We start from the raw sequence: 20,106 nt of genomic DNA, 5'->3' as shown, positions 1-20,106 counted from the left end.
TATAATTAGTGTTATAACATGATGAACAAAAATAGGAGGTTCAAAAAGATAAAAGTACAGCTTTTAAATCATGCCCCCCTTGCTCCATTCTGCCCTTATCCATTCACAAGGTACTCATGGAGGGATATGGCCCACAGATATCAAACGTGCCATTTTTATCATCCTCAGTTCATGACAAATTAAATTGAGGATGCACAGCATTGACAACTAAACAGCTTGGCTGAGAACATTTGGGAGCACTTACAGCATAAATCCAGAACGAATAGAAATCTAAGACCTAACCACTAGCCAAATCTATGTAACACCAAGCTCATGATTCTTATGTTAGTCATAAAGTCCTAATCTATTCTGGATAAGGTAGCTTCAGAGTGATTGCTGAAAGACCTGCCAAAAGTAAAAGCTGTACCATCTTCAATACCACCTACACCATCTTGGATAGAAGTGTGGTTGGTGCACTGATAAAATATTTCCTGAATCCCTGACACCAAGAAGCGGGAGTGTTTTAGAAATTCATAATGTACATAAAATCCAGAAGTTGATTTTTGGAAAGTGAAGGGGAGAATCAGTTAATTTGCATTTAAACACAAATTTGCATTATTTAATGAAAACGCTATGATACAACTGCAGTGTATGCTAAATCATACAGATGGAGGTCACCTGAAAAAATCTGTTTCAATAGCTGAAGGAAGATCAATCATTCTAATTTATAGGCTCTTCTTCCATTGAACAACACTTGTTCTTTACCTTCCAAAATATGCTGGAAGGCCTGATTACATGGCTTCTGAAAAATTACGGTGTTCAAATGGATACAATGGTTTAGTAGAGAAGGAGGTGAAAGGACTTTTAAAATGACATTTATATCCATGATGTGTATTTACAGCTTTGATAGACCTTACAGTCAGGAACCTAAAGACAAATTCTTCAGGCTACTAGATTCTGAAGGTCATGCAACATGTCTCTATAGAGTGGTCATTTTCTCTTGATTTATAACAAGGCTTCATATTTAGCCTGATGTCAAGTAGTAGTGATAATCTCGACACACATAAAAGTGCAAAAATACTTTTCCATTTTCTGGGCACAGCCATTGAGACTAAAGATAAACTTAATTAAGAGGCTTCAGCTCCACAAGTGCATCTCACCTGAATATTCCTCTTAACTGAACATCTGTTGCCATTATGCTCCAACATAACAGGTGCATCACAGATGTACTGTAAACTGAACTTTCTAGCAAGTAAATAACATTTCAGGAAATCCTTCGGTTCATTTTGTTATAAAATAATAATTTTGCATAGTTTTTACAATCCCACAAACTTTATTATTGAAAGCACATTCTCGCACAACACTGAAGTCAGTGATATTGTATTACCTAGCTGATTTTACAAGCAGACAAAATTATATAATTCTTTATCAGGCATTTGGTGTCAGTCAGAAACTAGAGCTTTGTAATTTTAAAGACTCCTCACAGCAAAGTTGCAGATATTTACTTCCAAAGAACAAGAGAGAGAAAAGCTTAAAAAACAACAGGTTAACAAAAACTCATTTTATTTATATTTATTTGTCCTCCAACAAATATCTTGAAGGAGAGTTATAAAAGATGTGATTTTGCCTCTGTCGAATGTACAAGGAGAAATTTCACTCAGTGACCTTTATAGTGTACTGATCAAAAAGAAAACAGAGCAAAAAAGAACAGAGAGACTGATAAAAGTTAGATACTTCAGATTGTTCAGGTGAACAAAAAGACACTATCCTGCAATCAGAGTAAGACATAAGACAGTTTGGCTGGCTTTTTTTTTTTTGTCCTCTTGTACTTGTCAAACATTCTGTTTTCAAAACATATACCCTAGTTGCTTCTGCTGCAACCTTCTGAACTTGACAGAGAGAAAAAACTAAATACAGCAGGTGAAGACTAATGATTCCTTTGTTTTACTCTCATTTTTTCAACTCTGTGACCTTGTGAAAAGCACTTAATTTTTCCATTGTGCTTCCCCACCTGTCACCCTGCCCTAAAGAAAGCATCTCACAGAAAAAGGAATTTTTGTTCCTACATGCTAGTGTGCCAGAACATAGCAAACTAACCCCTGCGCACTAACTTCTAGTATCAAGACGTATAAAATAATTGCCCGTTAATATTCACAAAGTACATACTATCCAAAAACTCTTATTTGTCTACAGCTCCCCAGTAAAACTTTTAGATTACAGAAATATATATGGGGGGGGGGAGCGAACTTGCTCCTCTTTCTTGGTTGTAGTGTGTTCATACCTGATCAGCTGAAACGCAGCTAAAACTCTTGATTTCAAGTCAGAGAGTATCTTGTGACAAGTTGTATGGGTGATCCATTCAAAAAATGTATTTCCCCATGTACATGCATGTAGTCATTCACAAAATCATCCCAAGGATCTTCAATCAAAACCTTCCCAAAGACACTTTGGAACAAAAAGGTGAGAGCAACCCAGTTTATGTTACATAGTTTTGGCACAGTAACTTACTTAGTATTTTCCAAAGTCTTCAGCATTTTCTTGGTCATCTTCTCAATGGCAGCCTGTCGTTTACCCTCTGGGAGAAGATCTATTTTGTTCAAAACCACTATCATTTTCTGGCATGCAATCTGTCCAATCACTAAGCATTCTGCTGACTGTGTCTGCATCCCTTTTGTTACATCTATCACAAGCATCATCAGGTCAATGATCTGGGCACCTGCAAGAAAGAAGTACAATCAGTCAGAATTTTGCAAATAATTAAATGAATGATATTCAAACATGTGGCTGTGAATAAATAAAATAAAATGCAAAGTTGGCAGTGCTCCACAATAGATGAAACAACCATTTTGACTCACAACTAAGAAATATGCCATGACAACCTTATCTCACTATCCTTAACTGAAAGGCACAGCACAATGTCAATAATTGGACCCCAGAAGTGTTCTATGAGCCCATACAATCCCTTGTCTTAGGCTACTTCAAATCTCTCTCCAATTCCTCCAGTCATCCAATACTATTGCTATCATGCCATATTTGTAGGCTACAAAAGGGAGCAGACAACATAATCAAATATCGGTCATGGAGTTTTTGGTCTGCATAGTAGATTTTCAGATGGATTCTAATCTGTGCACTCAAAAGCTTCTTGCTGCTTTGTTCCAATGCAGGCAATCAATTAGCAGCTAATCAAGATTACCTGCATGGCAGGGGATTGGACTGGGTGGCCTTTGCGGTCTCTTCCAACTCTATGATTCTACTGACCCAGTCAGAAGTAAATATGCCAAATGAATAAACTGAGGTGTGCGTGAATCTTTTGCTTGATGCTTTGTTAACATACTGACTCTTTTCACATTGATATGATATGATAAGGTAGCTACTTTTCCATTAATCATGGTTTCCCATTCTGTTCCAAACAGGATACTATGGTTAATGAGTTCAGAACAAGCCAGGATCTCTAATCACAATATGAATCTATCTAACACACTGACTTGTTTCAAAATTGGTGATAACAGAGCTTCTGGTTTCAATGTTATAGAAAACTATGATTAATTGGCTATAGCCGGCCAAGAAGTAGAGGAGGAATGGGAAGCATACACAGTCACAACATTCATCAATATCTTCCATCAAACAGTCTCGATTATCCTTTTTTGGGACAAGGTTCTGGAGCATGTTGTGGCCTTCCAGCTCCTGATATTCCTGGATGAATTATCAAGATCCATTTCAATCTGGCTTCAGGCCTGGTTATGGGATGGAAGAGACAGCTTTGGTCACCTTGATCAGACATGGGGAGTGATCTGAACAGCTGTTGATACCATCAGTCATGGCATCCTTCTGGTCCACCTTTTCAGGATGGGACTTGGAAACATTGTATTACTGTGGCTCAAGTCTGGAGGAGTGTACTCAGAAGGTGGTGCTGGGAGATTCCTGTTCAACACCCTCAAGATTCAGTTTTGTCCTCCATGTTGTTTAACATACGCATGAAATTTCTGAGAAACATTGTCTAGTATGCTCATCTCTCTCTGTCCTCTTTCCATTTAATTCCAAAAAAAGCAATTTTAGTATTAAACCAGTATCTGTTGACATTAATGCACTGGATGAGGGCAAACAAACTGAAACTTAATCCAAAAACACAGAAGCCTTCCTGGTCAGTCAGAAGACAGATCAGGGAAAAAGGATTCAACCTATTTTAGATGGAATTATAACCCCCCCCCTCTTGAAATCTCAAGTCCATAACTGGAGTGTACAGTTTTACTCAGGTTTCAATCATGGCTAGGAGCAGTTCTGCAGAATTAAAACTAGTGAACTAGCTTCATCTGTTCTTGGAAATGCCAGATCTGACCATGATAACACATGCCTTGATTACATTCCATGTGGACTACTGCAACACATTCTACATGGGGATGCTTTTGGAAACAGTTCAGAAACTTCAGCAGGTCTAAAATGCAGCTGCTAGATCGCCCACCAAGGCTGGTTATAGGGAGCATAAAATTTCCTTGTTGGAACAGCTTCACTAGCAACCAGTCCATTTCCAGGCACAATTCAAAGTCCTGGTTATGAGCTATGAAACGCATATTCCCAGCCAGGCTGTAAACCTTTATCTCCCCCTATAGGCTTGCCCAAATCTTATGATTTTCAGGGGAGGACTCTCTTCCACTGCACTTCTATGCTTCTTGGTGAGAACACAGGAAAGAGCTTTCTTGGTAGCTGATTCTAGGCTACTGAACTACCTCCCAAAGTAGGCTTAGTTAGCACACACACTTTGCTCTCTTTCTACCAGCAAGAAAAGACTGTCCTATTTAAACAATCATCCAGCCTTTAACTGGTTGGGGCAAAAGGATGGATAATGAGTATGTCTTTTTTTTTAAATGTAATTATCATTTTAAGTGTTTAAAAAAAAGCAATTGGATTAATGCTTTTCAAACTTTTGAACCGCATAATGATTTAGCTAGTTTGTTTTCATGTATATTATTAGAGACTTTGTGTCCCATTTTACAAGAAAGGCAGTATAAAAATCAAACAAATAAATAAAATAGCTTATTCATCTTTCAGTATATTTAAATGAGCACAATATGGTTGTGCACCATATGTTTATTATAAATTACTCACTCTCTGTGTTTAATATTATATAAAATATATTAGGCTGGATTCAAACTTAGAGTAGACCCACTGAAAGTAGTCACATATTTAAGTTCCACTAATTTAAACAGGAGTATGAATAATTATGATTATGACGAGATCCAAACTTAGTGCAATGTATCCATCTCACACATGAGAGATGCAAGGGAGTCACTAAGGTGTACAGACTGTACCGGGTGACACTTTAAGGGGGGGGGGAGGTGACACCACTGCTACCCAAATATCTGCCTTTGGGCAGAAATGAGCTGTGGTGTTCACCTGTGTCCCTTTAAAATGCTGAAGAGATGGAATGACCAGAGTGAGTCCCAGTGGGAAGAGAAAGAATAGGCCCCAGGTTTTTTAAAAAAAGACATTTTAAATTTTATTTTTTAAAAAAATTAAAAACTTTTAACTTTTTAAAAATATTTTTTTTAATTTCCATTAAGAACATCACACCTTATCCAATTTTCACTTTAACTACATGAAACAATGTTCATGTAAATACATTTAGGTTGTGCATATGATACTCTAATTTAAAGGTACTGTATAATTTTAACTTTGCTAATCGTTTATGTCATAACTATTACCATTATATTCAGTGATATACAAGAATTATTTTTTATGAGTAACATCAGTACAAAAAACATAACTAAGCATCCTAGATGATGTGGTATGTGAGGAGGTCATGGGGGGGGTGATACCATGAATTACCACATCGGATGACACCAACTTGGACGTATTGAGACGCCATTGATGAGAGACCTTCAAGTCACTCTGTCATCAACAGAGTCATCAAGTCTTGCATACTCAGGGGTGTCGCTTCATTGATTGAGTCTATCCACCTGTAATGTGGTCTTCCTCTTTTTCTACTGCATTCTACCTTACCAAGCATCATTGTCTCTTCTAATGAGTCATGTCTTCTCATGATGTGTCCAAAATATGACAGTCTAGTTTAGTCATCTCAGTTTCTAGAGAGAGTTCAGGCTTGATTTGCTCTACAAACCATGTATTTGTCTTTTTTAGCTGACAATTGTATCCATATCACTCTTCTCCAGCACCACATCTCAAATGAGTTCATTTTCTTCCTATCAGTTTACTTAACTGTCTAACTATATATAGAAACTGGAAATAAAATGGCATGGATCATTTACCTGACCCTATTTTGATGGTGAATCAAAGTGCATAACTTTGCATATGCATTTAATACACTGAGAAGGATCCAAGAGAATATATCTGCTGGTAGTAGTTTGTTCTGCCAATTCAAAACCAATCAATAAGATGGGAACAATGGTTCCTGGCTCACAGGGCTATGAGTGTGAAGGGAAAAAAAGTCTAGGGGGAAAAAACTTTAAAAACACAGTAGTTTTATTAAGAAAAAATGAAGCAGTGGAATGCAAGAAGAATTTAAAAAGATAAAATTATACCATCCGGCAGACAGACTGACTTATACTGGTCTGTGTGCAAAGCCCAAATGTAAAAAAAGGGCTAGTGTTACCAATATGTACTAGGCTTGAGAACTGTAAATCCCAAATAATATATCAGATACATGGGGGTATCAAACATACAGAGTACTAGTGCATATACAAATAAAGTTCTTAACATCTCCCAGAAAATAAATAAAAGGGATAACACAGTAAGCCCATTACAACTGAGAAATAAAACAACCAAGACCAAATGTGTTTCAACTAGGAGTCTTCATCAGTGGTCAGGATTAGCTGGTGCTACAGCTTGAAAAATATATAACGAAATATGTGGAGACAACCAGTAACAGTAAGCAAGTAGTTGTCCAATTTGGACCTTGTGCGGTACATAAACTTGGATGTCCCACAGGTAGATACAAGCCCTGTGCCCAAAGTGAATTTGATAGCAATTTCAGATAGAAGAGCAAATAAATACGGTAGTTGTTTAAAACACTATCAAAATCCTCACTCTAAAACAGGAGTTCCCAATCTGGCGGTCGCTCAACCCTTTCTCAGGGGTCGCCAGGTTGGGAATCCCCCCTGCCTCCCCCCTCCCCTTCTCCCTGCAGGAGCCGGCGCTGGCGCAGGCACCGCACGGAGAAAAGGGGACAGGGATGTGTCTGCCTCCTGTTCCACTTCAACCCTGCTGGTGCTGGCACTGGCGCAGGCACTCACGGGGAGAAGGGGAGAAGGAGGGAGCCCCGACCCCATCCCCTTCTCTCCGCAACTGCCAGGCACCTGTGGGGAGAAGGAGACGAGGTTGGGCCTCCCTCCCCTTCTCTCCGTAGCTGCCTGGCAGCCGCGGAGCAAAGAGGACGGGGTCGGGCCTCCCTCCTCCTCCCCCTCTCTCCGTAGCTGCCTGGCAGCCGCGGAGCGAAGGGGACGGGGTCGGGCCTCCCTCCTCCTCCCCTTCTCTCCGTAGCTGCCTGGCAGACGCAGAGAGAAGGGGACGGGTCAGGGCTCCCTGCTCCTCCCCTTGTCCCCATGGCGGCCAGGCAACCGTGGGAAGAGGGGGAAGGGGACAGGACTGCAAGCTCCAGTGGCCTTTGCACTGGAAGTTCCGCCTCTTCCCCCCAGTGGCCTCCCTAATTGGTTGGGAGGCTGGGAAGGGGTGGGACTTCCGGCTGCAAAGGCCGCTGGGGCTTGTAGGCAGCCGAAAGTCTCGCCCCCTCCCGGCCTCCCAACCAATCAGGGAGGCCGCGCGTGGGACTTTCATGGCCAATGGAGGTCACGGCCCAACAAAGTGCTGCTCTAAAAACTGAAACCCATCCAGTAACAGTATAGGCTGAACCCACACATTAAATGGCCAGCACTGTGGAACATAGGTTCGTCTGGTTACAAGTGAATTTGTTGTCAAAATGTCTTGAAAACTTGTCACAGTGTACTAACAAGAGTTCTTAAAGACATCCTATTAGGCCAAACTCCAAAGACTCAGTACCACTCAGAAAAGCTTTACTGGATAACAATAAGAATGAATATGAATAACAATGGTGAAGGGAAAAAAACCTTTCCAACCCATCACTGCCATAGAATAGACTTAATAAGGCTCTCACACGTTTGATATGATCACTTTTTCTCCATCTGCACTCCAGTCATCTCAAAGCTCATTTCACTTCCCCAACTCAGATTTAACAGTAAGGAGGTAAATGGGCTCTGCAAAACAGGAGAAAATGCTCAGGAGTAGTTTGTCAATGGTCCAGGTCTTCTCCATATTCTTAAGAGAGAAAAACGTTTGATAGAAACATCAACCATAATAGCTGAAAAATTCCCACAATTTTAGGAATCCACTAGTCTCCAGGAAAGATCATCCAAATGGGTTCTCCATTTCTGCACAATAGACTAGTTATGACATACCAAAAAAGCAGCAGAAAATAGTCTGACCATGGCAAGAGAGCAAGCCAAACCATCTTCAGAAATGACACTTATTATGTCTAAATGTTCATCTATAAAGATAAATGTTCATATGTATATAATAGATGAATCTGTATTCTTTTTTGTCTACTTTTTGATTAAGTATAAGTATTTACCCTCTCTGCTTCTCAGGACATTCCATAATCTCAAAAGTGCTACAAGCTCTGTCTACACACTGATTCTACAGACTAACACAGCTATATCTTTGAATTCATAATCTTGAAGAGAAGCCGAGCATATCCTTAAGCAATGAGAAGAAATTTGCAACACTAGGAGAATTGACTGCCCCACAAATATCCAATTCCTACCTCTACCAAATACTGACAAATATGACAAAACCCAAATACTGTTTTAAGTGTTAGACATATCTAGTTTTTTTTAGTTGTATTTTATTCACCTGCTTTCAAAACATTCCGGAATCAAAAATATTTTTAATCAGAAAGACAAGACCCATAAGAAGAAGGCAATTCCTTCCTCCCTATATATATATTTTGGGGGAAGGTGATCATTTCACACATTAGTGTCCTGAAGTGATAAAGCAGAAAAACCAACTAACCCACATAAAATAGCACATAAGATCCCATCGCCATCCCCCCAGCCTCACAGCGGAATCAAATTGGTCTGTATTTGAAGGAACTCTGGACTCTGATCTAGTTCGGGTCTTCATTCTAATGCTGAGCTTTGACACATGTAAATACAGTAAAGGGATCAAAGTGCTGAAAATCTGGTGCAGACAGGATGGAAATGAAAGGTCCCTGGAGTGTTTTGGATTCCCTGACATTTACAGAGTCTATAGTCAAATTGTGGTCCCAGGGACTTTTTTTCCCCATAGAAAATAAAGGAGAGGGATATTTCTGCATATTCAACAATACATTCAAGGTATCACAGCAGGTTTTACCTTGGACATTTTTCCCTTTATAGATTTTACATAGATGAAGCATCTCCCACACTCTGGAAAACTAAGGTTGAAAGCACTGCAGAAATAATCCAGTTCAAGACCACTTTAACTGTCCTGGCTCAGTGATAGGGAATCCTACAAACTGTAGTTTATTGTGGCACCAGAGCTCTCTGACAAAGACAGCTGAATGTCTCACAAAACTAGAGTTCCCAGAATTCCCTAGCATTGAGCTGGGGCATTTAAAGCAGTCTCAAACTAGATTATTTCTGCTGTGTGTTTTGGACCTAAGTGACTAGAGCCTACATATATCCTTACACACAGGAGAGAGCACTGCAGGGTGTAGCACTGGGTTACCATTACCATGTAAAGGTAAGGCTCAGAGTGTGTGAAAAATTTTTGAGGAGGAAAAATGAATTCCTGAATTACATAAAATAATTCATCAGCAAATCAAATTTATGATAATAAAAAGATGGCCAAAATAGATTGAAGATTTTCTTCATAGACTAAGGACTTAAACATTAAGGGAAATAGTAAGATGAACCTATATAACAACACACTATTATGTATATAATCTCATGTGCAGAAGACTATTAATTCAGGTATGAAAACAGTATCACAGCAGTAACAGTAGGGACATCAGAAACAATGACAGGAATAAAATAAGCTGATGGTATCTCACCATAAACCTGCACAATTTGCTCAAAGAATGTCTTCGAAAGACAGTATGGGGAAAAGGAATAAAAAGAGTAACTGAACTGTTTCAGTTTTTCAGAGGATATTATTCCATACAGATAAAAAGTGATCTGAGAGATGAGAAAGTTCTTCAGAAACCAGCAAATGCAGACAAGTGGGACTTAGAATGAATCTGAAATAGGCAGACATGCAGAAGACTGATCTGCATACATGAAAGCATCATTGAACAAGAAAATGATTATAATCTCATTTTGGATATAGCCTCCATGGATCAGATAGAACCAATTACAGATTAAGACAATCTTCTATTCAAAACGAAACAACCTACAGGAGGAAATATTTATATATGCTTTTTTTCAATTTATCAGTTCTTCCTCAGAGAAATCCCCAAAAAAACAAAATTCAGAGAGTCAAGACTTTTAACTTCAAGATCATCCTCATGAGGACCATCCTAAATAAGTATGATGTAAGACTTAAGACCAGAGTTCAACAAGATTTACTCCCAGGTGAATTAGAATAGGACTTCAGTCCAATAGCATTCAAATTTCAAATACACAGTACAGTAGACATTGAAGAATCTAGAAAAAATTCAAACTTAATTTTCCTATCTATAAGGCAATTTTGAAAGTACACTGGGCCCTCCTTACACATGGATTTGCCATCCTCAGATTTGGGCATCAGCGGGTGGCAAGTGTGCATTGTCCCCAATGCCAGCTCGTACACAGCTGTGCTGCCATTGGAAATAAAAGTCCCTCCCTCCCTCCCTCTTTTCCTGAATCCTCTGAGGCTTCTGCCCTGGCTTGGCTTTGGGGGCAGAGTCTGCTGCCCAGTCAGCCAGGACCAGGGCTGGAGCTGGGGCCAGGGGCAAGGTTTAAGTCTCGGAGCCAGCATCCAGGAGGGAGCCTCTGTGCTCTGAAAGCCAAGCCCTAGCCCTGGCTCCCTCTGGTCAACAAGGTTCCAAGGGAGCCTCGGCCAGGGCCAGGGCTTGGCTTTCGGAGCCCAGAGGCTCTGTCCCAGGTGATAGGCCTGAGGATAGGGCTCTAAGACTCAAGACTCGGCCCCTGCACCAGCCCCAGCTGACGGGGCAGGAGACTCTGCTCCCAAAGCCAAACTGGGGCAGAAGACTCGGAGGAAGCAGGGAAGGAGGGAAGAAGGGGAGACAGGGGAAGGAAGGAAGAAGGGAGAGAAGGAGGACAGAAGGAGGGGGGACTCCAGTCCCATTCTCTCTAATGGTGGTATGGTCACATGGCCGCACCACTATTAAGGACAATGGGACATGAGCATCCACAGATTTTGGTATCCACAGGGGGTCTGGAATGGATCCCCCGCAGATACTGAGGGCCCACTGTACTGTATAATTCAGATTTAAAAATCAGCAATAAAGTAATGGAACGATTTCCCAAGCCATATATAAATGACATAATTAGTAAATAATTTGCGTAATATGCAACCTATGGTAGATCACTCTGATTTCGCAAACTAGAATACAACATTCCTACTGATGGCAGAGGAGTTGCACAATCATATGAGCATGATCAATCATATAATTTTCACACAACAGGCATCTTAACTAAAGGGCTGACTAGTAGTGAATAAAGATGAACAATTGTGTTATTTTATTTATACAGTGTTTTTGCTCATTCAGCCAGCAGCACCTAGTCGTTCCCACTGGGACAATGTTTAGCACCTTGGATACTGTCTTTAATATTTGAATTACCACGCAAAACTGATTCACCATCCCACCAGCAAGGAAGCCACCAGTCAGCACTGCATATAGCAGATATAATTATCTGATTTTAAAATATACAAATGCTAAAATTAGACTTCTTACAGGCATCTTCTTTTATTTCGCAGAAACCAAACAATTAATACTATTTTTATAAGCTTGCTATATATAACTAGAGTGATTGAGACTATAAACTCAAGGCATGTGTTCTATTGTCCAGGTGTTTTTATAAGTTGATGTGAACACCAAAGTTGAATTTTCAGCTACTCATTTCAAAGCACATGAACTTTTGCCCCCTAAAAATGAAAACTAAAAGAGGTGCCTTGAATTTGGCACATGATCAGACTGTTCCATCAGTATCTATCAATATCAAAAACTGTAGATGCCTTGATCTCCAAACACAATAAAATTGAGCGAGTAGAGGAAAAGGGAAGAGGGTCCAAGTGAGAATGAGTTAAGAGGTTTCACATGTCACAAGAGGATTGAACATAAGCACAACAATCTGACCACTTGCCTCTTTAAGCTACTGTACTGCTCTGTTCTTTCTGTGTGGGTAATCTCTTTAGTTCACTTTGCACAAACAACATAACCTCTCTTCCCAGGCAGTGCAAATAGCAGAAAATGGAATTTTAAATGTAGAAATAAAATAATTGTGGGCCATGGGCTATAATTTGATTTCATGCTTTACAACAAAATGAAATAGTATTTCCTTGAATGATTTTTTTTAAATGTGCTTTTTACCATGTTAGGATTTCCTCCAGCACAGAAAAGAAAATGTACTGTTCTCAAGTATCACTCCTATTTGAGAGCAAAGCTGTTTTAATATGCACTTCCCATTCTGGGGAAGAGGAAATTCTTCAATTAATAAACCGGGTGGACTGAGGCGAGTTTTAAAAGGTTTAATCAATTTCATCTGCACTTAGGATAAAAAGACTGACTATTCCACTTCTTTCCCCCTGCATACTAAACTTAAAAAAAAAACATAAAATAAATATTTTATTTTAAATTCTTTGAGGTTGGTATCTCCTGTTTCAGGAAATATTGTCTGTTTCATGCAGTGAGTATGAAACTTCCCCTTGACACCCCCTCTTCGCTTTTTTTGTGCTCCAAATTCCTATTCAGGAGTACGTAAATTATTCCCCATTTCATATATAGTAACACCTTGGGAGATACTACAAACTGTACAGAATTTTTGTAGGTACCTTGGGGGAGCTGACAAAGTGAACATGGAAGATTTTTCCAGGATATGTAAACCTTCAGAATCCCACACGAAACGGAGGGAGCCATGAGTGCATGAACTATACATGAAAAAAACTTTCTGTAAACCAATGCAAGTCATGTATCAAAACCGGATAGCAGAGGTTTAGACAGACAACATTTTGAAAAGAAACAGGAACTCCCAGTGTGATTCCAGCATCCCAGAAGTATTTTGCAGCATGCTGTTCCATGTGGAAGGTGAAGAACAGAGAATTAGCTACTCCTTAATTTATCTGTTGTTTCTCATGAAAACCTAACTTTAATTACAGTAGTAGTTGACATATTGATTTAGAGAAAGCTTTGAACAGAGAATCATGTATATATAGTAGTATTTCTACATATTCTGAAGTTACAAAAATGCTAACATCACACCAGAGTACAACAATTTACTGTACTTTCCAGGCACAACCCAAGATACTGCAGCCTAAACTCAAATGTACAAATATCATATAGACCACAATGTTCCCCAAAATGTCAGCATCTTCTTTAATCTAATCCATCTACATATGGTATAGTGTACGTGTAAGAATGTCACACCTGGATTTGAATTGAGGATGGAATAACCTTGTTTTCTGCAGCTGCAGAGAATAGGACCCTGAGCAACAGATTCAAACTACAAGAAACAACATTCCATCTCAACCTTAGGAATAACTTCCTGACAGTGTGTTTGACAATGCAACATACTCACTCGGAGAGTAGCAGAGTCTCTTTCTTTGGAGGTTTTTAAACTGAGGCTGGATTGCCATCTGTCAGGGGTGCTCTGATTGTGAGTTCCTGCATGGGAGGGGGTTGGACTGGATGGCCCTTGTGGTATCTTTCAATTCTATGATTCTGTGAGTTTTAAATTTCCAGTAAGCCATAACAGCCATTAGCTGAGCTAATGGCCAGTTGTTCTATTACACCCTACCTACCTTGTAAAAATAAAATTCAGGAGAGAGAAACGTGTATGCTACTTTTGAGCTCCTTGGAGAGTAGATTATACTGTAAATGTTAAAAGGATATAATCTTTGTACAAGAAACACAGACATACCATAACTGCTTGCCAGGACCAAAAGCAGAACCCAATATCTGGCTATACAGAGAAGAGTATAGGTCTAGAGACAGGAGTGATGTGAATAGCTTATCATTTACCCAGAGGTGCTGCTACTCTTTCCTTTCCCAAGGAATCTATTGTTAGGTTGTCATAGGTTAAATACATATCACCATCTTTTTATAGACTCTACTACATTATTACATCCCATACATACACAAAAAATGCTTCTTGCATAAATTCATCAACCATAAGAAGCTGCAAGTCAGTAAATCAAACTGATCCTAAAGAAATGATGTTGCTGTTCCTCTACCGAAATCTCGTATCTGATTACCTAATGTATCTCTAGCACCAATTCATACTGTAGTTTACTGAGAAGACCTTTTCACCTCCACACATATCCATATAATTGGATATAAAAAAAATCAATGCACATCATATACAGTAAAAATACGTACAAGCTGTACATTACGGCTTAAGTGCTGAATGAGCACTGGTTCTTTACATAGGAAGCATATTTATATCTGAAGACACCCCTACTCTGAAGACATCCCTAGTCCTACATAATACCATTTATTGCTTCACAGAAGATTTCACAAAACATTACTTCCAGTAGTTGTAATATATGATATTGTGCTCCGCACTTCTGCAAGTTGAACATTTCAGTATAACCTTTAACAGTTTCCTTAAATAAAAAAGCACTGGATATTAAAATCTCTCAGTTTCCCTAGGTAAAGGATGAGCTGGTAGCGCTAACGTCATCCAGATAGACAAAAGTCAGCTTGAAACAGATTCAGACCCCCAAAACCAAACAATCCCCAGTGTGGTTTCTTGCAACCCAACAGAAACCCAACTTTCTTCTTCCCCAACTAGATTCTAACTGCAAAACTATTTTCTTCATTCCCTATTTTGCAGCTGAGGTGTGACAGCAACTTTAGTGCAGGTATAGATAAAGAGTGTCCCCAAAGATGTTTTTGTAGCCTTTGATACCTCCAGGATCCTCAGATCGATCTTTTTCCGGTCAAAAGAGAGGATAGACTGCTGCCACCAGGTGCCAAATTTGATTTTCTAAATAAGTTGTAAGTATCCCCTGTGCTGTTTAACATCAAAATAACAACAACAACAATAATACAGTGGGTCCTTGTTATCCACTGGGGTTTGGTTCCAGGACCCCCTCATGGATAACAAAATCTGTGGATGCTCAAGTCCCATTAAATATAATGGCATAGTAAAATGGTGTCCCTTCTATAAGATGGAAAATCAACTTATACACTTTTTGAATATTTTCAATCTGTGGATGTTTGAATCCTGTGGATAAAAATATTCATGGTTAAGAAGGGCCAACTGGAATCCATTTTTGAGAACCAGAAGTTATCGAAAGTGGAGTACTGTACAGTCACATCATACTGTTTGGCTGTGACAAAATGCAAAACTGGCATTCCCAGAATGGTTCTTCTTACCCACTTCTACCAACTACTACAACAAGCATACTCACCAGCTTGGCATAGTAACTCATACAAATACATAATGTACCAAAATGGGGACATTTCAGCCAAACCATGTTAAGAGGTCCAAGAAAGGTAAAACTATTTTTTTTAATTGGGATTGCATTTGGCATATTTTACCAAACATCATCTAAAGGTTTTCCAGATGCAATGACACAGACTTCTTGAAAAATTCCATGCTCTCTTTGCCAAAGGAGGGGGCTGGTAGCCTTCTCTCTCACAGGAGAGAAATAATATGGATCTCAAAGGAAGTTTCTTATTGTGCTGCTAATGGACTTTAAATTTTACTTCCTGGAGTTTATTCTTTGTCTCCCAGAGCCCCCATTGCTAAGGAGGAATAATGGCATTTGCCTGTGTGGGTATCCCTCCATACCATCTTAATTGAGTACAATTAGAGCAATATCTTGATAAAATGTAGGCATGTGACTCCAACATCATCCATTTTCTTTGCCTAATAAAGAATCCAGTTGAAACTTTGCATCATATATTTGGCTCATTCTGGATGGCCAATGAAGGTATCACTGTTTTGTGGGTTTGGCTGTTACTATACTATTCTATGAATATGTCAGCTGCAGTTCATGGAAATGGGATGTAGTATGATCAGCCCTGTTCTATTCTGGCTCAAGTGGTTAAGATGCTGACTCTGTTGATTGCCTCCCCTCAATAGCAGCTAGAATTTATTTGTCTTATTTGAGATTCTGGCTCAGACTAAACAGATTTGAAGACTATTCCCTCAGCAAATTTGGCTGCTTGGAGGAACTTAGGGTTGGTGGTTGGGCACAATTGTTCCAAAACAAGCTAAACATTTACAACCTCAACATACAAATGTATCTCAGGTTTAGTCCTCGTGACCTTAAAAACTTGATTTTTGATCATGATGCTAACCAAGATAGAGCAACCATAGTTGGGGCACCAGTCTCCATCTTGTACCCACACAGACAAATCAACCATGCAAAGTCACAATACTTTGAAACCCTGACCTTTCCTCCTCTCCAAAGAGCTTTCACCGAACTTAGATTTCAGCAGAGGCCATCTGCGTATCTTGAAGGGAGATATAGAGGTATTCCAGTTATAGACAGAAAATGTGTCTTTGGTTCTAATCAGACAAAGCATATTGTACATTATTTGATGTTATGCCCCTTTTATTCCTCACCTAGGCAAAGATCTGTGTCACCCATTATTCAGTTATATACAGACTGCACATCTCAGGAAACAGTGGTGAAGTTGTTAGCCAATACACAGCTTTTTGCTACATGCTCAGTAGCTCAGTTTGCATTGGCTGACAAGAAACTGCATGCTCACTTTATTAAGGAGCATAGGCTAATGTAGATATAAATCTCATACTTTTGATTTTCTGGTTTTGCAGGGTTTTGTTAAAATAGTTTTAAAGTTATGTCTAAGATTCTTACTATTTTTAATCTTGTATATATTTCATTCTGTTGCTATATTTTTCTATGTATTGTAAAGACCATTGGCTATATATATAATAAAGTTGATGAATGCAAGATTGGCAGGTTGGCAGTTCCAGGCCCAGGTTCTGTGTGATAGGGTGAACTACCATCACTAGTGCCAGCTTCTGCCAACCTAGCAGTTTGAAAGCACGCAAATGCAAGTACAATGGGCCTTTATTATATGCAGGGGATCCGTTCCAGACACACCCCCCCATGTATGGAAAAAATGCAGGAACTAAAGTACCGTTGATTGTAATGGTGGCGTGCTCCCAGGCACGCATGCCATTTTGCCCCCCGTGCTTGCCGTCCGTGTGAGCTCATGTCTGTGGATGGCAAGCCCATGGATAGTGCTGCCTGACTGTAAATAAACGTTCTGTGTAATCACGTTGGTCACATGATCATAGAGTAGTCTCTGACAACACTGGCTCTTCAGCTTAGTAAAAGAGATGAGCACCGCCTCCTATGAACGGACACCACTTGACAACCTTGTCAAAGGGGAATACCTTTACCTTTGCCTTTAGTTCATGGAAATGGGGTGTAGTATGATCAGCCCTATTCTGCAGATGATATACATGAACTGTTGTCATGGTCTTAATTTGATTTAAATTAAATCAATATCAAAGAAAAGATGTGCAGCTTCATTGACTATACCTCTAAATATGTCTGCAATTTGAGCAAAAAGAAAACTACCGTATAATAAATGCACTAAATATAGTATATGCAACAAACTTCACTCACATCAACAATTTTAAACAGAAATGTAATTTGAAGGATATAGAATAGATCTTACAACATCCTATTTTCATAAACTAAGTAACATTAGGTTCAATTTTAAAAGAATATTGAAATTATATCAAAGCTATCAGGCTGCAGTGAACTTTGTTTCATTTTAAACTTACTTATATCAATTTCAGCTGCATGTATTTCAACTATGAATTATCATTCTCATAACAGGTTATTTTATGAAATTTGGGGATGGATGAATGGATGGGTATAAATTGTTATTGTTGTTGTTGTTAACTTCCTTTGAGTCAACCTTGACTCATGGCGGCCCTATGGATGATACATCTCCATGACTCCACCACTCCTTCACTGCTCTGCTAAGGTCCTGTAGGCTCAGGGCTGTGGCCTCCGGGACTGAGCATAACCATCTGGTTTGTGGTCTTTGTTTCTTCCTACTGCTCTTCGCCTTACACAGCATTATTGTCTTTTCTAGTGAGCTATGTCTTCTCATGATATGGCCAAAGTATGACAGCTTCAACTTAAGGAGGAACAGACCAGCACAAAGGGGCAGGTTGAAGCCGCCCCTGCTGAAGACGTCTCAGGACCACAGCAACCACACACTGTGGTCTTGAGGGTGTCGTCCACTGCAGGCCCAAAGATTATGTGATGATTTATAATCTTGGGATACTTACAACAACACTTTCAATTAGATTAAGATTTTTTGTTTTTGGTGGGTTTTGCAGGCTATGTGGCTATGTTCTAGAAGAGTTTATTTCTGACGTTTTGCCAGCATCTGTGGCTGGCATCTTCAGAGAATAGTGGCATGGAAGAGAGAGAGAGAGAGTGTGTGTGTGTGTATACACATACATACACACACACACACACACACACACACACACACACATATATATATATATACACACACACACACACTGTGTGACCCTAGGTAGGGAGGAGTAATTCCCATGTTAATCAGTGGGAGTTAATCACTCCTCCCTACCTAGAGTCACACAGTATATATATACCCACTCTCTTCCATGCCAGTACTGTATTCTTTGAAGGTGCCAGCCACAGATGCTGGTGAAACGTGAGGAATAAACTCTTCTAGAACATGGCCACATAGCCTGAAAAACCCACCAAAACTATGGATGCCGGCCATGAAAGCCTTCAACTTCACATTAAGATTTTTGCTTGAAAACAATAAACAACAAATATTGGATATGAAGTTATTGTTGCAGAATGGGGCTGCTATTCAATCCTTTCCAAGATATGTGACATTGCTACCATAGCTCCATATCCCTTCAACCTCATTCCCACTGATCAGCAGACCACATCTTCCCCCTCCTGAAATAGTAACACTAAACTTAGCTTATTCTATAGGTAAAATATGAGGTGGAAGTGTTACATGTGGTAAACTACGACGGGTGTATTGTATTTTCTGATACCCAGTCTTGCCTCCAGAGGTCACAAAGGAAGGTATGCTGATATGGTACTTCCATTTATTAGGATTAAACACTGGGGCACATATTTTTGTTGCAGTCCTACTGACCTCAATGGCACTTACTTGTTAAATATATATGAACATGATTATGAAGTTAGTTCATGCATTCATTGGTCTCTTCTCTTTCAGTTAAGATAATATAGCATGGCATAGTGGTTTGAGTGTTGGAGTGGGGCAAGTTACAGGCTCCCAGCCTGAGCGGAAGGCAATGGCTCTGAATAAATCTTGCCAAGAAAACCCCATCATAGGGTCGCCTTAGGGTCGCCATAAGTCAGAGACAACTTGAAGACATGCAACAACAACAACATAGTGACATTCACAGACATATGAAATATATCTTCCTGGATACCTAAAGTATCAGCAGATAACACAGCCACAAGTCTAATAAGACATCTAGCCCCAAAATGGGGCTAGCCCCATTAAGTATCTACTCATAATGATGACATATAAATATAACTCTTTCCAATTGCCCATTAAGCACTTGGAATATGGGTATGTACAACAACCTTACAGGTGTTTGAATTTTTTTTTTAAATAACATTTATTCTGACATATCAAATGCAGAAATAGTAGGCACATTTTACAATATAAAATACTGGTTGCAGAAAAAAATTAAAAGGTCAATCTTTATTGTAAAAGACCACAAGAACCTTAATTTGACAATTAATCATGTCATGAAATCATTTCATCCCCCTCCCAAATCCATGTGTGAATTCTCCCTACTTGATTGTAGATTTTTCTTTGTACTGTTATATAATTTTCTTGTACACCGCTATGATCTATTTGGAATAGCGGTTTATAAATAAAACATATTATTATTATTATTATTATTATTATTATTATTATTATTATTATTATTA

General features: G+C 39.3%; 1 protein-coding gene across 1 annotated transcript in view; it reads right to left on the bottom strand.

The window, feature by feature from the left end:
* Nucleotides 1-20,106, bottom strand: part of EEFSEC (eukaryotic elongation factor, selenocysteine-tRNA specific) — a 224,343-nt gene that overhangs the window by 152,348 nt on the left and 51,889 nt on the right. The window contains exon 2 of the mRNA XM_042453409.1: nucleotides 2,488-2,695. Coding sequence (XP_042309343.1) covers nucleotides 2,488-2,695 — 208 coding nt within the window. The remainder of the gene's footprint in view (nucleotides 1-2,487; nucleotides 2,696-20,106) is intronic.

The sequence above is a fragment of the Sceloporus undulatus genome, chromosome 2, assembly GCF_019175285.1.
Source record: "Sceloporus undulatus isolate JIND9_A2432 ecotype Alabama chromosome 2, SceUnd_v1.1, whole genome shotgun sequence".
NCBI classification, from domain to species: domain Eukaryota; kingdom Metazoa; phylum Chordata; class Lepidosauria; order Squamata; family Phrynosomatidae; genus Sceloporus; species Sceloporus undulatus.
The sequence above is the reverse complement of the archived record's forward strand: the minus strand, read 5'-3'. Positions and strand labels throughout refer to the sequence as shown.